Source organism: Seriola dumerili, unplaced genomic scaffold (assembly GCF_002260705.1).
Source record: "Seriola dumerili isolate Sdu_G_001 unplaced genomic scaffold, Sdu_1.0 BDQW01000190.1, whole genome shotgun sequence".
Classification (NCBI taxonomy): Eukaryota; Metazoa; Chordata; class Actinopteri; order Carangiformes; family Carangidae; genus Seriola; species Seriola dumerili.
In genome coordinates, this window is record NW_019174445.1 from 399,130 (window position 1) to 416,951 (window position 17,822).

A 17,822-nucleotide genomic window follows, 5' to 3' on the forward strand; every position below is an offset into this window, starting at 1 on the left:
AAACAAAGTGTTTTCAGTAAGGATATGCTCACAGACCTGCTTTTGTGTCCCTAAATATGCTGGAAAAACGTTTTGTAATCAAACAGTGACCACGGGGGCCAAGCTGTCAGCAGAGTACTCATGGGTTCAATTACAGGAAAGGCAGGAGGTGAAAGCAGGAGCCAGTGGATTCCAGGGCTTCTATCTCAAAACTTAGAATTACATAATCTTCATTAACAGTAACCTCTTCCACCTGTCTGTCGTGTCTGCACAAAAGATCTTCAGTTTGAACTGTACAAAATGTTTGGTGAATTTGGTTTGGCTTATTTGAAGGCATTATTATTCCTTGTGGTGCTACACTTGCACTTGTATCCTGGGTTACGATTAAAAAAAAAAAGAAAAAAAAGAACATACAAAAGCAAACCTTTCCCTTTTTTTTTTCTATTCATCTTGGATTATCACAGTAGCACGATGGTTTTGATTAGTGTTTGAAGTTTGAAATAATGTAAGGCAGATTATTGTATAGTGTTGATGTTCACTGCAGGACTATAATTTACTTATTATTCCTCACAGTAGCAATAGATTCACTGTGATTCATTTACTGACTGTTATTGTGTTTGAGCAGAAGAAGAAGACGACGACTTAAGTACCCTTTTGTTTTTTAATGTAAGAGACTTGTTTACTTTCAGTCTTTCTTAATTAGCACCAGTTTTAAAACAGACAGGAATAGAAATGACATGTCTGACCTGTGCCTCTCAGCTATTGCATAAAATCACTAGCTTGATTTAAGGCACCGTAGGCAAACAGCTGAGTTACCTCGGATTTGAATTTCAAAATAATACACAGGACAATTATCTTCAACTCAGTTAAATCTGGTCACGTATAGAGGCAAAATAAACTGTTCCATATTTTCCATAATAAAGGAGACAGTATTCACCGGGGCATCCTCAAGCTCCAAAAGTGGCAGACTTCATGCCCTGGCAGACCATCAAGCGGTCTGATGGCTTAAGCTGGTGATGGCTACCAGGTGGCGTCTGTTGTCGTACGGCGGATGCAGGCCAGGCATCGGCCGTCTGCTCACCACCACACAAACCAGTAGCTGGGACAAACAGTACTGGAAGGAAAAGGAGACGGATTAGCCACCATCCCTTTAGAATACCTCTCCCTGCTTTGTGTAAACACGAGTTGGCCATGTGGCGCTGCTTCAGAGAGACGTTTCGTGACAATGGGATGTAAAAACTGTTGTGTCACAGGACAGAAAACAAAAAACACTTGCGCCAGCGTTCAGAGATTCCACAGTTTTTTTTTTTTTTGCTGAACATTAAGAGGTTTTAGCTGATCTCAGGCATTTAAATAGATCTCACCATTAATTTAAGAGAGTGAAAGAGTTCACTCTGTCTTCCTCACAAAGCTGTCATGTCCGTCTGCATGAATTTAGAATGGATTCCTCAGTTTATTCAAATAAACCGAATGTTATCGAAAGTACAGCTATGAATATCTTTTCCAAGTAACCAAACTAGACAACTGCACCCACGGCTTGTTTCGTTGTTTTGGAAACAAATCAGTCACAGCATGAGTCGCTTTTCAATAGAACAAAGAAAAATACACGTATCCAAGGACTGGCATCTCTCACGGGAAATATTTAGTGGATAATTTCACTGAAAATGTCGTCAATATGTAGTTCGCAGAAACTCGGGTCCTTCCAAAAAATATTGTATGTGGGTGTCTTTGTCCACATGGCAACAACATGTGGGGTGGGGGGGTGGTGGCCACCGGAGATGCTTTGTTCTGTTGACCTTTTGACCCCGAAAGTGAGGAACGCAGGAGACGCATTTTGCAGCGGTGTCCCAATGTGGTGATAGTGTGGCGTAAACATGGGTGGAATGGTTTCTCCAGCTGATGTCTCGATGCCCCCCCCCCCCCCCCCCCCCCAACACGCCCCGAACTTACTTTAGGGAAGAAAAAAAAAAAAAAGGTCATGTAAAGTTACGCAATACATGAGTGAGCTGTTTTCTCTTTGTATACCCATTCAGCTGAGACATTTTGTTTATAATGTCTTATTTCCCTTTTCCAAAGCACAAAGGTTTATGATAAGTCATCCTCGAGAGAGCTGATTTCTTTTGAAGAAATTGTTTTGAAGTCGGGGGTGAGGGGTGGGGGGGGTTACTAAGTGTTTCCCTCTGCTGTGGCATCTGCTCGGTGACGAAACAAGCACCTTTTTGTCTCGACGTTTGTAGCGAACGGAGAGACAATGGGCCAGTCAGATGGGTTAAACCCCTTTTCGGCAACACTCCCATCCCAGGACAATCTGGAAGGAGGCGGGTGACTGAGGTAACCACTTCCTATGCCTCCATGCTTGTCTGATGCAGTGATGCACTACTGTCTCTTAAGACGCACGGAGGCCAAGATCTGTATTTGATGATGACAACCTGTTGCTCATTACTTCCAGAGACGCGCTTATGTCAAACTTGAGGATTTATGTTGTGTTCATGTACTACAAGTGTAGGATTTGGGCCCCTCAGTTTAGATGGTGTTGACTGACACTGGTCAGATGTGGTGTCGTTTGTTAGGAAATCAGAATGAAAGATGCAGTGTTAGTTATGTCACAACGTTTTTCAAAGAGCTGAGAGTCTGGACTTGACAAATTAGATAATTCTGTTGTTTGGCTTTTTAAAGTCACGGTTAAAAGCAAGAGTTAAGATGTTTGCATAAAGAAAATACAGTGAGACTGCAATGACTTTGTCTATGATTCTGCTTTATTTCTTTAATTTATTGAATTTTCATTTCCCGTGTATAAAAAGCTACCTTGCCTTTTCCTTGCTCTCATTCATCCTTCGATTCGCATGTCAACACTCGGGTAGTACAGTATCGTCAAAGCTCGGTCATGCTGCAAAAAACAGGAATGTTTTGGACCCATTCATGTCAGTCATTTTTAATAGCCCATGACTGATGTCTGAATGGGATTGTCGGTGCGGCCTTTTCTAGACAGAAGGAAAACAAAGCTACGTCGAACTCACTGATACAATAAACACATGAGGGTGAATTCAAATGGACTGTTTCTCCAAATGAAGAGTTTCAGGAAAAGAAAAAAATTGGTACAATGTTCATCTTAATAGTTAGTAGTTCTTTGAGAAACAGTTTCTTTAGTTTCAGCGCTTAACTAAGAAGAATTCATTGTAATTGTTTGTGTGCAGTTATGTTTCTGAGGATGTTCTGTGTGCCACCTGTTAGCCAGAATAAAGTAAAAGTTGTTTTGTAAAAACATCCAGGCTCCGCGTACAACCTGGCCCTCCTGCTGGCTTCAGACATATTTTCTCGTAAACATGAGCTCATCTTGAATGGAAATGTTTATTTTCTATTGATTTCTTAAACCGGCCTCCTCATGCCCTCTTGCCTCGCCTGTTCGGTGTTTGTGTCGGAGACAGTGGTCGGTTGAATTAGTGTAGTGTGTGTTTTGTCAACAAGGTTCTGACTTCACCCGTTTCTCATCTGTAGTTTGCCGGGGACAAGGCCTGCGCAATGGAAAGAAGTCGTTCCCCCCCCCCCCCCCCAAGGTGCTAGATAGCTGGGTTCCCTCTGTCTGGGAATATTGTTGATTGCATTTTGGCTGCCCCCCACGAATGAACGGTTCCTTAAGGCACAAAGGCCAGAGAAGTGTCAGACAGCCCGTGTCACTTCTCCACTGTGCATGTCGTCGTGCGAATGAATGTAAGGCTGAGCGGCGTGAAAGATCTGCCACCGAGCAGCTGCTGTTTCAGCTAATCGCACGTCAAGATTCAGCCTGTTTGACAGCGTCCAAACCCTGAGCAACATTCAACCAAAACAAATGAAATGTTGTCATTTATATGGGCAGTCAGTCCCTAACAGTATCACAAGGTTTGGCGGTTCTTGAGTGACCTGCAGGACAGTCATGATAGTAACTGCACTGCTGGAAACTTGCAACATGAACTAAGTCATTGCATTTACATCTTTCCACGCGACAGAGTCTTAAATTTCAGCAAATATCCCAAACTTACAAATATGTTTACAGCATTATAAAGTAACTCATCGGACTTTGAATCATCCCATCCATGAACAGAGTTTAGAAAGCCATTCCTATTTTGATGTTATTATGTTCAATGTTAAGGAATGGAGTCAGCACTTGGCAAGCACAGAGCCCAAAAATCAGTAAGGATCAAGTGGATATCATCTTAATTAGGTTAGATTAGGTAAAGTAGTGAGGTCCGATTTTTCCCCTCTCTCTCTCTCTCTCTGAGCTTCTCATACATCTTTACCCTCTGTGGGGGGAAATATTTACACGATCTCTCCTCTCAATGAAAAATCCAAGCCACTTTAGAATAGTTGAGATGGGGGATTGTGGATTATTTTATTGGAGTGGAGGGGATTTTCTTCCTCCGTTAAACTTTACTCATCGTCTGTGATCAAGAGTTTAACATTTGAAAAGAAAAAATATACATCTCTGCTCCCTCTCGGTGCTTTCTGACCCAAGGTAATCATGCCTCAATGTATTAGATTAATCAAAACCTAATGTACACACACGGCTTTAGGGTTTGCAATGCGATAAATCATTTGAGTTACACTCTTGAGCAAATGTGAGTGGAATGATTTGTTTCTCCCTGTGTTGAATTTAGCAGCATGCCTGAACGTAGGCCCCCGCTGAAAGATTCAGTCAGCATTTCTGATGAAATTATGCCTCTGGTAAGAGATATTTGAAGAGCAATGGTGCAGTGCTCTGCTTTTGTAATACAAGAGGCAATAAAAATTCCTAGTCACAAAGTAAGCAGAAAGACAAAACTGTTCTTTCTGTATTTGGCCGAAGGTACGGCCAATGTAGGTGTAGGGTCTGGATTTGTCGTGTAAAATGTGTCGTTTAATTTGCTCTCCAACTATTTAGCTTTGTTTACATTACAGAGTCGACAGGCTGATCTCATGCATTTAAAGAGTGCTGTCAAAGGATCTTCCCTCCTGAACTATTGTGGAAAAGAACCGCATGTTAACCTCATTCGCTTGAGGTTTTGAATTAAATCTCAAAAGGAATCTGATTCAGGACACACGGCGCATTAACTAAATTTCACGGCAAACTATAATAAATCACGGCAGTTTTACAGCTGATTTAAAAAAAAAAAAAAGTATTTTCAGCGACTTCTCCGTGCCTCAGAGGAACAAGTCACAGGAACGTTCCAGTTGGGAAGTGATACCTGTAGCTGTGCACCAGAGAAAGACTCGGCAGTGGTCTGAAGAAGTTTTTCTGCTTGCTAATAGTTTGATGGAGTTTTTACTTGAGGGGAACGTTACGTGAGCCTTGTCATCTGGATGTGTTTAGACTGTGTGTGCTCGGAGCTGGCAGCCAGATGGCTTCAGCTGAGGGACAATGAAATCTCCAGGGTCCAGAGGAGAGAAAGCCCTTATTCTGATTTGTCTCCTCAGATAAAACCACATCTGGGCGGCTTTAGCATACCTCGTCAGCTTGTGTGTGGTGGGACATGGAGGCCTTGCAGTTTTTCTCTTCATTCGCTGCTTTAAAAAAAATTGATTGTTTGACCACGGGTAGTAATTTGTAAGCTCAATTTAAACGGCCGAGTATACAGAAAATAGCCGTGTGATATCGTCAGCGTTAGGCTGAATAATGGATGGTAGTTGTGTTTATTGAAGACTGTGCGATAATTATTTAATTGGTTGCTGAAACAGTGCAGGGCGCTCTATCAAGCCCCGTGAGAGACGCAGACAAATGCTTATTTACTGAAATGAGCTCACGTTCTCATGTTAGGCAGTCACACTCTGTCTCATTTGATTTCCTTCAGGTCCTTAAGTCTTACGCTCTCCGTCATCTGTTTACACCAGCGTCCTCTGAAAAATTACTTAAAATGCTGGAGTGTGTGAAAGGATAATATTCACTGTCACACACAAGATCGCTGTTTGTGGTTTGTGGTAGATCTTAGAACTTATATTTCAGTTCTGAAGATCCTGTTGTAAGTGTAATGCAGTTCCATTTTAGGAGCACTCCAGTACCTCAGCAGGACTGTTATTGGCCAGTACCTGTAATTTAGTAACATAATACTTTCATATGGTATGCACATACTATAATCTGTGTTTGATTACAAGATACGAGGCGTCACTGTTGTGTCAGTCTCTGTAGCTTCCCGGCATGTCTGTAAATGTTCTACATATAGACAACAATCCAAAACACAGGATCCAGATCCGTGTGTCTTCTCTTTGTCATTAAAAAGTGTCCTGTTTGTGAAGTGCCGGTGTACGAACGTGTGCAGTTAGAAATGGTATTATGGGGGCGCCTCGGTGGCTCACCTGTCACAGCACATACTCAGTCCAATCTGCAGCAGCCCGGGCTCGAATCCGACCCGTGGCCCTTTGCTGCATGTCATCTCCACTCTCTCTCACTGCTACTATAATAAAGGCATAAAAAAAGTGTTTTCTCACACGTAGAAAAAAGTGTTCAGTTGAAAAAGGAAACAGAGCACTGCTATTGCATCAGCACAGACTTGGTATCAGGAGGCAAAAAGGGGATTTCTGCATCTGAAGTTGCAGAAAATTCTTTCCTGAAGACACCAAACTGCAGAAACAGTTACATTTTACTTGCATTGACAACAAGTGCCGTTGATTGTCCTCTTGTTTCCAACTACACACAAGACTCCCTCCTGTTGTGATTACTTGTTATTTTACCTGTCATCATGCAGGTCTGCACCAGAGGCCTCCTACGCTTTGGCACGACCACTCGCTGTGCCATTTCATCACACATCTCTGGCCTTTACCCTGTGTCAATCCAGGTTTCTGACATATATGCTCAAGTATCCCTCATCAGCTTTTGCCCACTGTCCTCAGGAACTCCACTGCATACCAGTGCTCTTCAAACGCTACATTTTACAGATGAATTTCCCGTGGCTGCACACGGGTTTTGCAGTTGAGGAAATATAATAGACCCGTGGTTCGTATGAGTGTTTCCAGATGTGGTGGCAGTGCGGGTGAGTGGAGGGTGTACAAAGGGAAATTTGTGGCGTCTTGACAGATGACGCATCATTTGTCGGATGAGTGTGACAAATGTCAATAGCTGCGTTTACTTTTCACAAAACACACATTTGCTGAAAGAGGAAACATTTATTTCACATTACCAAAAACGCATTGAGGCAGGTTTCTGAGTCGACCGGTAACATTACCTCAGAGCGTTGGGTGAATTACTTTTCTCAAGGGAATATGGACACACACATACACACACACACACACACACACACACACATACACACACACACAGGGACACACTTCTCACCTAACACCGGAGAAACCCAGGGTTCAGTGTCAGTGTTTCCACTGGCTTGGGTCTGTATCATAACAGTCTCAGTGTTTGTGGTTGGGAAGCTGGTGAGAGATCACGACCCTGTCTCTACACTACTGATTCCTAATGGTTCATCGGCCTGGTGAAGCCCCTGGTGTCGACACTCCTTCATACTTTATTTTTAAATGGATAAAATTGCCTTTTGGCTGAACAAAATGCAAAAAGAGACATATTACAATTATATTTGACAGATTGCGATATGAGTGATGATCGCAGTTGGAATGATCGTTTTTTGCATTTCATTTTCACTGGAAAAAAAAAACATAAAAGTGATGATGATGTGATTTTTTTTTTTGTTGCGGCTTTTGCCAAACAAGTTTATGTTCCCTTGGCCGGGGGGCATCTCTGTAGCACCACAATGCTTTATTTATGGTTTGTTATTGTGGCACATTTTATCTTATCAAAATAAATTGCAGCTCCAGCAATTTGGAGATTTTTCTTTTTTGCAAATTTATTAAAAACAGAAATCTCTTATTTACCAAATATTCAGACCCTTTGTTGCTGCCCTCCAAAATGTGGTCAGTTGTATCCTCTTTGCTTTGATTTGAGTTGAATTGATTGGACATAATTTGTCATCGCGGGATACTGAGTGTAGACTGATTGAAAATGAATTGAAAATAGCATTTCTCCATCCATTTAAAATGAAATCTACAACACAGGGTCTGAATACTCTCTGAAGCCACTGTATGTCAACACATTCAAAGTTTCCTCCCAGAAAAGGTCACACATCTGTCATACAGTCAGCACCTGCTGTGTATAAACACTCACAAAGAGGATGTTGCTAATAACCGTAACATCTTGTAACTACAGAACCTCATTTTCAGCTTGTACTCGTAAGGTAGCCGTTGTAGACATTCTGTGTATGTACGGTGAGATAGCTGGACCTCTGGGATGGTCTCAGTGCTACCTGCATCTATGTGTTGTCCACATACTGAACTATAGAGCTCCTCAAATATAGTTTTGCAGATGTTGCTGTGCTAAAGCTTGTCTTGTCTCTGTTTTTGTCCTGTCTTGCAGCATCAACAATAAACTGCAGCAGCCAGAAGCCGCGTCCGGGGTGCTGGAGTACGCCATGAAACATTTTGGGGAGCTGGTGAGTGCTCTTTTCTCTGTCTCCCAAAAAAAAGGGAAACCACATATTTGGACACTGGGACATAAACTCCTGTCTTCATTCAGTCATAACAGCACACTAGCACAGCAGGGGTGCTGCTGCTGAAGGCTCTTGCCAAAAACAAAAAAACAGAAAACCAAAACAGGATCTTTCATCAAAAATGTTAAAACTGGCTCAACTTTTGCCATTTGACAACACGCTACACCAACCAATCAAACACGTTCAAGCAGGTGAATACCTTGTAGTATGCATGTGTAACATTGTGCTAATTCTACAGGACACAGTAGGAAATGATTGCTGCAGTTGTTAAAATATTCAACCTTATAAAAGTACAAACCACATTGCTTTATCTTTACATTTGATAAGTCTTTAAACTCGATTTTCAAACTTGTTTGTATTTCATTTTGCACCGACTGAGACCGTTGTATTGCATGTGGTCTGTTGTCTGCGTACACTCCTTCCCAGGATTTCTCATCCCCATACACACAGTTTAACACGGGGATGAGGGTCATTCGAGACACATACCCCCGAGAACACCCTGTTCTTAATGTGCATCACGTGGAAAACCATCTGCTATGCTGTTCAGTAGTCGGGGGGGGCAAGGAGCAGAATTATGGACTTTATCATCCAATTGACAGGATGTGAGGATTTTTTATTACATATTTGCACACCTTTTATGTCTCTCTGATCTGGATTTTTCAGAAACTACTTGGGTTTACTTTGTGATTTTTTTTTCCCAAGTGGTAAGAGGATTTAATGCTCCATACCAAAAAATACAAACGGTAATTCTTTCTTAATGGCGAGTGGTTTGTAAGGTCCCTAAATAGCTTCATTTACTTGAAGTCCCTTTGTGACTTTGGACAGGCCAAGTTGAAAACCACAGAATATGTCATTCCTGAACGTCAGCATTGGTTTTTTGGGGTTTTTTTTAGCTAATGTTTTCTGGTCATGTCGAGGACTCCACCTGTCTGATATTATTGAAAACTCCTAAGTGCTTCATGTTCTCTGTAGATGGACCCGGTCCAGATATGAAATTACTGTTTTAGCAGTAGACATGCATTGGACACCCTCGCACAGACTTTCCACATCAGTTACATAAGAGGAACAGAGCATTTTTCTCTTCTGATTCGTCTCTCCCTTTTACCAAAAAATGCATCACTGTGGCTTTTGTTTGTTTTTTTGTAGGGATGGACTGAACAGGCTTTTAAATTCAACACCAATCATGAGCTTAACCACAGCAGAACAGACCACACCAGTCTCACTGAATGGTTCTGGTTAAATAGACTTGTGATATTTCATCCTTTTCTAGCTTGAGACCAAAATCCAGTAATTATCTGTATTTAATTCATACCACTAAGTAATTCATACTATTAACAAGTATTGTGTCTAGCTGAAACCTGATGTAGCTTATTCCACCGTGCCACAGAACTCGACTGTCACCACTAATTAATAAAACATGTAAAATAGCCATTCTTTTGCATTTTGGTGTTTGGTATTACTTCATTAGAATGAACATGATAAATGGCATTTATTCTTTTAAAAAAAGAAAAAGCTTCAATACCATATATTTATATTAAAATCCAACATAAAGACAATAAATATAAAGACAAAAAAAAACATGACAATTTTAACTGACCTCATGAACAAAATGCATAAAGCAGCCATATGGGAGAGAAAGTTAAAATGAAACGCTGCTGTGTGATGTACAAATGTAAGATTTATGGCATCTTGTGCCCTAACAGTAAAAAAACAAAGATCCATTAGCAAACAAGAGTTACCAATACTCAATGTTTTTACTTTTTCCCCCACGATCTGCAGTTGTCACAAATCCAAATTCAAGAGCTTGGCTGGTGTTGACGAACTTAATGTATTTGCTCAGTGGTGGGAAAAACAGGGCTGTGTTTTAGAGACAAACTAAATATCGTATTTCCTAATAGAAAGCATTCAGTTGATTTTACGACAGGTTTAGTTTCAGCCCGAAAGTCCAGACAAAAGTGTTTCCCAGCCATTAGGACTCGCATGGTAAAGGTCCTTTCCTTTTGCCTTTGTGAACTGCATTTATGCTTCTCTGTAAAAACACGGTAAAAGTGAAAAGACTCAGTAAAAACAGTTTCACTGTGCACTTCCAGGAACCTTGTTTATGAGGTGACCATTTGGAAAGCTTTACTGTGGGCAGATGTAAGGTTTCCCTGTTTAGTACACCAGTCAGAAATCATCAGTTAAGAAAGGTTGTAAGAAATATATATATGTTTATGTGTGTTTTATCATAGGTTGATGTCTCCTAAAAAAGGCAAAGTCATGTATTAGTAGAGCACTTTATCATACACAGAGGTCATTCAGTGTGTCTAAGAGAAATAAGAGAAGAATAAAAAATAGAAATAAAAAGCATATTGAGAAAACAGTACAAGAACAATACAAAAACACAGATTGTAAAACAGATAATATATAATAATAGACAGATTACACAAGGTCAACGTTTAGATGTGACAGCTCCAGGATTGATTGATTGATAGATTGATTGACTGATTGATTGATTGAGTAAATCTCCAATCAGCCATGCAATATTATAATGAAAGTGAGCTGTGGAAGTCTGATTGTAGATGGACGTGGAGTGTAGTTCAAAAACTCTTTGCTCGCTCTAAAATCAATTCATTAAATTGTCAAATGGTCAAGATAATGAAATAAAATAAAAAAAACAACATATTTTGGCGATGTGATGAAAGAGGAAAAAGTCCAGGTTAATTGTGCAGATTTTTATAGTTACATGGTTCCTGTTTCATTCTTCTTTCTTTCTTTTTCTTTTCTTTTTTTTTTTTCCACCAGGAAATCCAAGCCACCTGGTATGAGAAGCTGCATGAGTGGGAAGATGCCCTGGTGTCATACGACAAGAAGATCGACTTGAACAAAGAGGATCCAGAGCTCATCCTGGGCAGGATGCGCTGCTTAGAGGCCCTGGGAGAATGGTATGTCATTAGTCATATCTGTTGTGAGTGTAGTCGACTCATTCGAATGAGGGTCTCTGCCTTCAGGTCGCAGATTCATTGATACATGGTTTCATATATAAACACTGACGGTAGACTCACTGTTTGTAATGTTTGCTGACTGTATTCAATTTACCATAAGTTTTTTTTTTTTGTCTGACACCGTGTGCCCTGGGCTCCTTGATATGAATGTGATTCACTGAAGTGATGGAATAAAGAGCACACTGGGTTCTTCAGTGTCTGACCTTGGCTCTAATGGATAGAGACAGCGTCTGAGGTTGCAGACTGTGAGCTCTTGAATCTCCCACTTTCTTATTTGTTAGTCGTGCCTAGGCAGCATCTTCCTAATGAGTCCTGACATTAGTGCCTTTGATGACAGAGCGAAAAGGGAGAAAACAGTTTCTCTGAGTCAACCAATGTAATTTTACCAGGAAATGCACGAGCAGGCATCCAACACCAGTAAGAGGCGCTGCCACTCCAACGAAACCTCACCACGGCTGAGGCTCAACCCCGTAACAACCGCTCACCTTCAAAGAGCATTTTTTTTTTAGGGAAAAAGAAAGTCACAAGATGTCCGAAGGATCAAAATATGTGGAATCGTCACAGAACCCATGACGCCGAACAGATGTTAATTTGCTTATGTAACCTGCTGTCCTCGTGCCATTGTTGTATACACCGTGATTCATCTCACAAGAAAGTGATTCAGTCATTTTATAAGAAAAAATGATTTAGCTAGAGAGGGGTTTGTGTGTTTATGTCTGTGTGTTGTGATGGGTAAGGTTTGGAGATGATGTAACAGTGGAGAGGGTCATGAGATCAGACTTAAGAGAACACATTGTTCTCTGGTACATTAAAGGGGGTATTGTACAGGTCCTCTGTGTGTTAATCCCAAACTGGTGAGAGAGATTGTTAACATGCAGTTAATGCTCTGACAGTCAAACAGACTCTCTTGGAGAGCAGCTGCACATCTTCGAAAGAATCTTTAGTCTGAAAATGTCCATCATCATACTTTATCTTAAAAATATAAACACTTGATGTTGGAAGTTTGAATAGTTTGTCAGTTCTTAACAGTTCTCTTAAAACTCACACATCAAGCTGCTGATTACCGCAGCTGTTTTATACTTTTAAAGCTCATGTTTGGCACCTCAGACTCCAACGTGCATCCATTCTTTGCACACCGCGCTCCGGGGGACGGAGGCCCGGTGTTTCTGATGAAGCCACTTATTGGATTTCAGAGCCTTTAATGTTCAGATTTTGCAGTCGGCATATTTAAAAAAAAATATTTTGCCACAAAGAGAAAATAAGCATGAAAAATAATATGACTAAAATAACAGCATTTCAGAGTTGGACGTTGGAGAAAAGCTTCTTTGTTTCAGTGCGTGCTGTTTATAGTTCAGACTTCAGGATGTAACCGCATGGATGCTAAAAAATTGTGGGACCCTGCAGGTATTTGTTCATGGAAAAGATTTTGGTAAGAATTTACTGCAAAATACCAGGATGTCAATTCCCGGTATCCAGCACGAGTTACGGTCTCACCGTGTGATGCGAGTGTATTAGTTACAATTGTCAGGGTCTGTTCAGGTTGCAGTTGGTTGGAGATGTGCTGGGAATTATGGGATGTCACCAAAATCCCATATAGTAATAAAAATAGCAAAGGTGTAATAGACCTTTTTCACAGCAGATATTGTTGGCATGTCAAAGCAGGAAACGCTCAGGTGTAATTGATAACATTAAAAGTAAAAACGACTACATTCAATCTGAGTGAGCTCGTTCCAGGGTCCTGATATTCTGCGTGTCGGGTGAAGGCTGCACCCTTGACGGGTTTGAGCCATTGTGTTTTCACCTGTGCTTTTTCCCCGCGATGAAAAATCCAAATATCTACTGTGGAAAAACAGAATATATATATATAAATACACCTTTACTACTTTCATTAGCACGTGGAGTTTGTCCTCGAAAGGCTACGAGAAAAAACTAACGGGAGTGATGGAGATGTCCGATCAGCCTCGAGTGAGCACACCTGTGTGAGCGGAGCAGTGGTGTGTGTAGTGTGGGGGGCCTTTAAAACCTCCACACTTTGCTAAATGAATGTCTCTTTTTTTTTTTAATGCACAGGATTTATTTTAGAACTTTTCAATTGAAATTCCAAAGATGTGGAAGATTGTCTGCTGACTCATAAAATAACTCCAGTTCCTCCTTCCACTGGACTTTGTGTTTGTCTGCTGTGGACACCCATGCGCCCGGTGTACCGGAGCTTTTTGTACTTGTTGCCTTCGTGTTATTTGATAGCCTGGCAGCTGGAGAAGGGCTTCACTTCACTGACTTCCAAATCTGCCTCTGTCTTTTTCTCCGTCTGCCCCTCCCTCTCTCTGTGTCTCTATCTCTCTCTCTCTCTCTCTCTCTCTCTCTCTCTCTCTCGTGTCGAAGGTCGCTCCAGCATCCTGCCTGTAAAACACATGCCGTGAGTTTGATCTCCTGGACAATGCAGTACTGATTTTTGTAAATGAGGAATTAGTCTTGGTTAGTTGCACATGACCCCGACAGGAACATCCATCTTTTTTTGCTGGGATGCTTGACATTATTAGAACGTTGAGGGACAGTGCACTGATTTAAGATGTTCATCTTTTAAGAACAAATGAAGAAATAAATACTGGCAGATGTAATAGAAGCAAGTCTTATCTCAGTCAGTTCCCTTCTTATCCTTGGCCAGATGTGCTTTGCTGTTCTGAGGAATGATTTGTTGTTCTTTGGCACAGGAAAAGAAAATTCAGTGCCTTGGCGTGTATGTATTATAATTAGAACATGGACTTCGGGAGAACTTTTGTATCTTTCGAGGATAAAAACCAGAACATCAGCATCACTTTAGGCGATTTGTAAAAGCCGTGAAGTTAAAGCAATTTTTTGATCAACACTTTGTAACTGTGGTTATAAATTCATGTCGGTCACTCCTCTGTTGTCCAGCTTCATCATGTTCTACAGAGTATTCTTCCATTTACTGAATGTGTGCTTTTTATTCGGCTGTAAAATGTCGGCAGTTCTTCAGGCAGCTCAGAGACACCGTGTGATATGCAGATCGTTGCAGATGGAATCAAAGAGCATAATTCAAGGATGCTTTTGCATTCCTATGATCAAGTGGCTTCTTAGCACTCCATGTAGCCATTCTGCAGACAGTGTATTCAATAATCCTCTATGCACCTTGATACCTGATCAACATGGAAACCTGATGATCAGATCAGTTTCTGTATATGTGAAGTCATTACTGTGAACATGTCGTGGGACGTCACTGAAGTCATAACTCAGTGCTGAACAGATCTGGATTTGCCTTTTCTTCCATGTGAAGCCTGTGGTTAATGTTTTACAGGGGCCAGTTGCACCAGCAGTGCTGCGAGGAGTGGACGCTGGTGAGCGAGGAAACCCAGGCCAAGATGGCTCGTATGGCCGCCGCTGCCGCCTGGGGTCTAGGTAACCACTCCGTTACTTCATATCACATATTAACTAAACAGTAATTAGAAGAAGATGCTAATAATGGACAATATACTGCAGTAACATTCAGGAGAGATTAATGAAAAGGCCTGTGCACGGAGCGTTTAGACCATCCTCTGCGTGCCTCATTGCAACAATGCAATCAAACCGAGCAGCAATGAAAACAGTAGCGGCGCCTGCCAGTTCTCACTCTCACAACCAGATGGGAATGGTATCCAGTCACAACATTGACATATCGTAACGTGCAATGGTGGAGAAAAGCAGGGACCACACTGCAGAAGCAACCTCGGAGGTTTGTGGTCTGTGGCTTAGACTTTCCAAACTCAGTTGTAAACTCCTGAGACCGTACCCGACCATCAGGCCCGTCCAGCTGAAGACGCTGCCCTTCTTCTGTTGTCATCAATCTGCTCCGGTCTTCAGTAGTTAGGTTGTAGGACATCCATAGTTAAATGTCTTGTCTTTGTGTCTTTACCTGATTCTCTGCTTCTCCAGGGCACTGGGACAGCATGGAGGAGTACACGTGTATGATCCCAAGAGACACGCACGATGGCGCTTTTTATAGAGCAGTGCTAGCCCTGCATCAGGACCTCTTCTCATTGGCCCAGCAGGTGGGTTACATCATCACTCACAATTACTCCCGATGGAGCACATTCCCTCCCCCGCTCAGTGTACATTAAAGGTCTATAATTTTTCAAAAACATCTCATAAGGACATGCCACATGGGAATTACCCTAGCCTCACGGCTTCTGGAAGTTTCATTAGTCTTTACAGCAAGGTATGAAAAGCTAAAATCATTGGAAACTAACACTGTAAAGAAACATTAAAAACGGCTTTACGGCTATTCCAGTCAGGATCAGATTCCACCATCAGCGTAGGCTTTTTATTAAAAGAAACAAAATGTACCAGTTCCTTTTTATTTATTTATTTTTTTTACACAGTGTGGGTAGCTTTTGGTGTGGAAATGTTACGCAACTCTTGAAATTGTAAATCATCCTAGCATTCAGCCTTAAAACAAATAAAGAGTCCGTTCCCCTCCTGTCCGCCTGTCAACAAGGTCTGGCGGAGGTCAGGGTGGTGTTTTCCTCATTTGATGAAGGTTGGGGTGGGGGGGGTCATGGATGAGCTCATGCTCCTTGGAAATGGATTTGTTCAAGTCGGATGCCAGCACGTCTAGCAAACACGGGCTCCAGCACCGACAACAGTAAACACCTGCTCCTCCAATTTCCCTGGACTCATCCTCCCATCCTCCAAGTCCCCTTTTTCACCACAAAGCCCTAGAGACTTGCTCTGTGTGCCGCCCCCACCCCCCCCACCTTCTAATTTGGAGATTGAGTCCAGGTGTGGCCTATAGGACTCTGTATCAGCTGAATAGGGAAAGCAGGCTTTTGACTCTTGCTGACAATGAGGCCACTCGCAATGAACGAGGAGGAATTAAAAGCAGATGGCGCGAGGGTGAAAGCTTAAATGTCAACATGAGCTCAGTCTAGTCTTCCGGATGTGGTTGGTAATCCTCGAACTTGAGTCCTTTTGATTCCATAGGGCTGTTCCTTTCCTCCCCGTATACCCCCCCCTCACCCCCAACAACCAGACATGTGCTGCAGGAGCCTCGGCGTGCGTATATGTGTGAAAGGTTTTGAGTTTCTTTGCTTTATAAATCTCAGTGTTTGGTCTGTTGCAGCGATGATGTGTAGACATGGCGGTCACCCCCCCCACCATCCCCCTAGTAAAGCAGTCTGCTGTGCCAAGATTCATGATGTATCCAGTCCTCCAGAGTGCGTCTGATTTGTTAAGTGTCTCATGGTTTTCACTAACCAGAACCCTCCCTCTGACTTCAGTCATGTTTGGGTTTTGTGTTGAGTTTCCTCCAGTGGTTGATTCGGTCTGAACCATTCACACAGACAGAGGCCTTCGCACCCACACTGTAATGATAAATTAATATCCCTGGAGTTAACCCTATGTACGTACATAAGTGTAACCTTTATGTAAGAGAATGGGAGATTGGGTCATGGTTTGTTTTTGCTTCCAGAAGCCAGACACTGCATTTATCAGGAGTCGTCTGGACTGCACATTTCCAATGAGGCCCCAGCACAGTAATTCAGGAGTAAACAGGACCATAACTGAGTGGAGGCTGTAAAGAAGCAGCCTCATTGTCACCTTAACCTAACCACCCTCCCACAACCCCTCCTCTTGTTGTGCATGCCTGAAGAGGTGTTTTGGCACGCCATTCCTTCTCTCCCTCCCCACGAAAAAAATAATTGGTGGGAGTGGGTCTGAAACAGCTGTGTGTCCTGGCCTCAGAGAACTTCCTCAGTCATCCTCCCTCATTTTACCCTCCCACTAATAACAGGTCCCCTAAAACATTGGCTGTAGAAGCCCGAGACGTCTGTAGACTCTCCGCCAACAGTACTTGTGTCCTTGTTTGTCCCCCTTTTGCTGCACTTGATCTGGTCTTTCTCCGTTACTGTTTTTCCACCCCTCAGTTCTCGCCGGTGTTGGAATGTGTGCAGTGTCATTGAATTTGGAGAAGTGTTGTCCTGGCAGGAAAAAAAAAAAAAAAAAATCAGGGAACAAATGAGTTAATAATAGGCAGTATCAGACCCAAAAGAACAGGAAGGTAGGAAAAAGATTGTTGATGCGTGACTGTGCTCTGACACTTGGTCGTGTCAGAATTTGCATCACGGTCATTACGGGAAACCATGACTAACAGTCCCCGTTTTGAATCCTTCTTTATCGCTCTCCAATTTTAAAATTTTTAAAGATGCATTTGACATCCACAACCATTGTTACATAACTTTCACTCTGTTGCTCTCAACAGTTCATTTACCTCTGCTCATAAAACACTTGGCGCTCAGCGGTGCATCAAATCATTTTGCTATACAAGCAGGCATTTTGGTCCTGGTTGCACTAATGTGTCACTGTTGGCAGC

At 42.1% G+C, this 17,822-nt stretch overlaps 1 protein-coding gene across 2 annotated transcripts in view; it reads left to right on the plus strand.

Moving 5' to 3' along the window:
• mtor (mechanistic target of rapamycin kinase) overlaps nucleotides 1–17,822 on the plus strand; it is an 85,170-nt gene that overhangs the window by 41,399 nt on the left and 25,949 nt on the right. For both annotated transcript variants that reach the window (XM_022753140.1, XM_022753142.1), the window contains 4 exons: nucleotides 8,342–8,417; nucleotides 11,259–11,398; nucleotides 14,775–14,875; nucleotides 15,389–15,504. In XM_022753140.1, coding sequence (XP_022608861.1) covers nucleotides 8,342–8,417; nucleotides 11,259–11,398; nucleotides 14,775–14,875; nucleotides 15,389–15,504 — 433 coding nt within the window. The remainder of the gene's footprint in view (nucleotides 1–8,341; nucleotides 8,418–11,258; nucleotides 11,399–14,774; nucleotides 14,876–15,388; nucleotides 15,505–17,822) is intronic.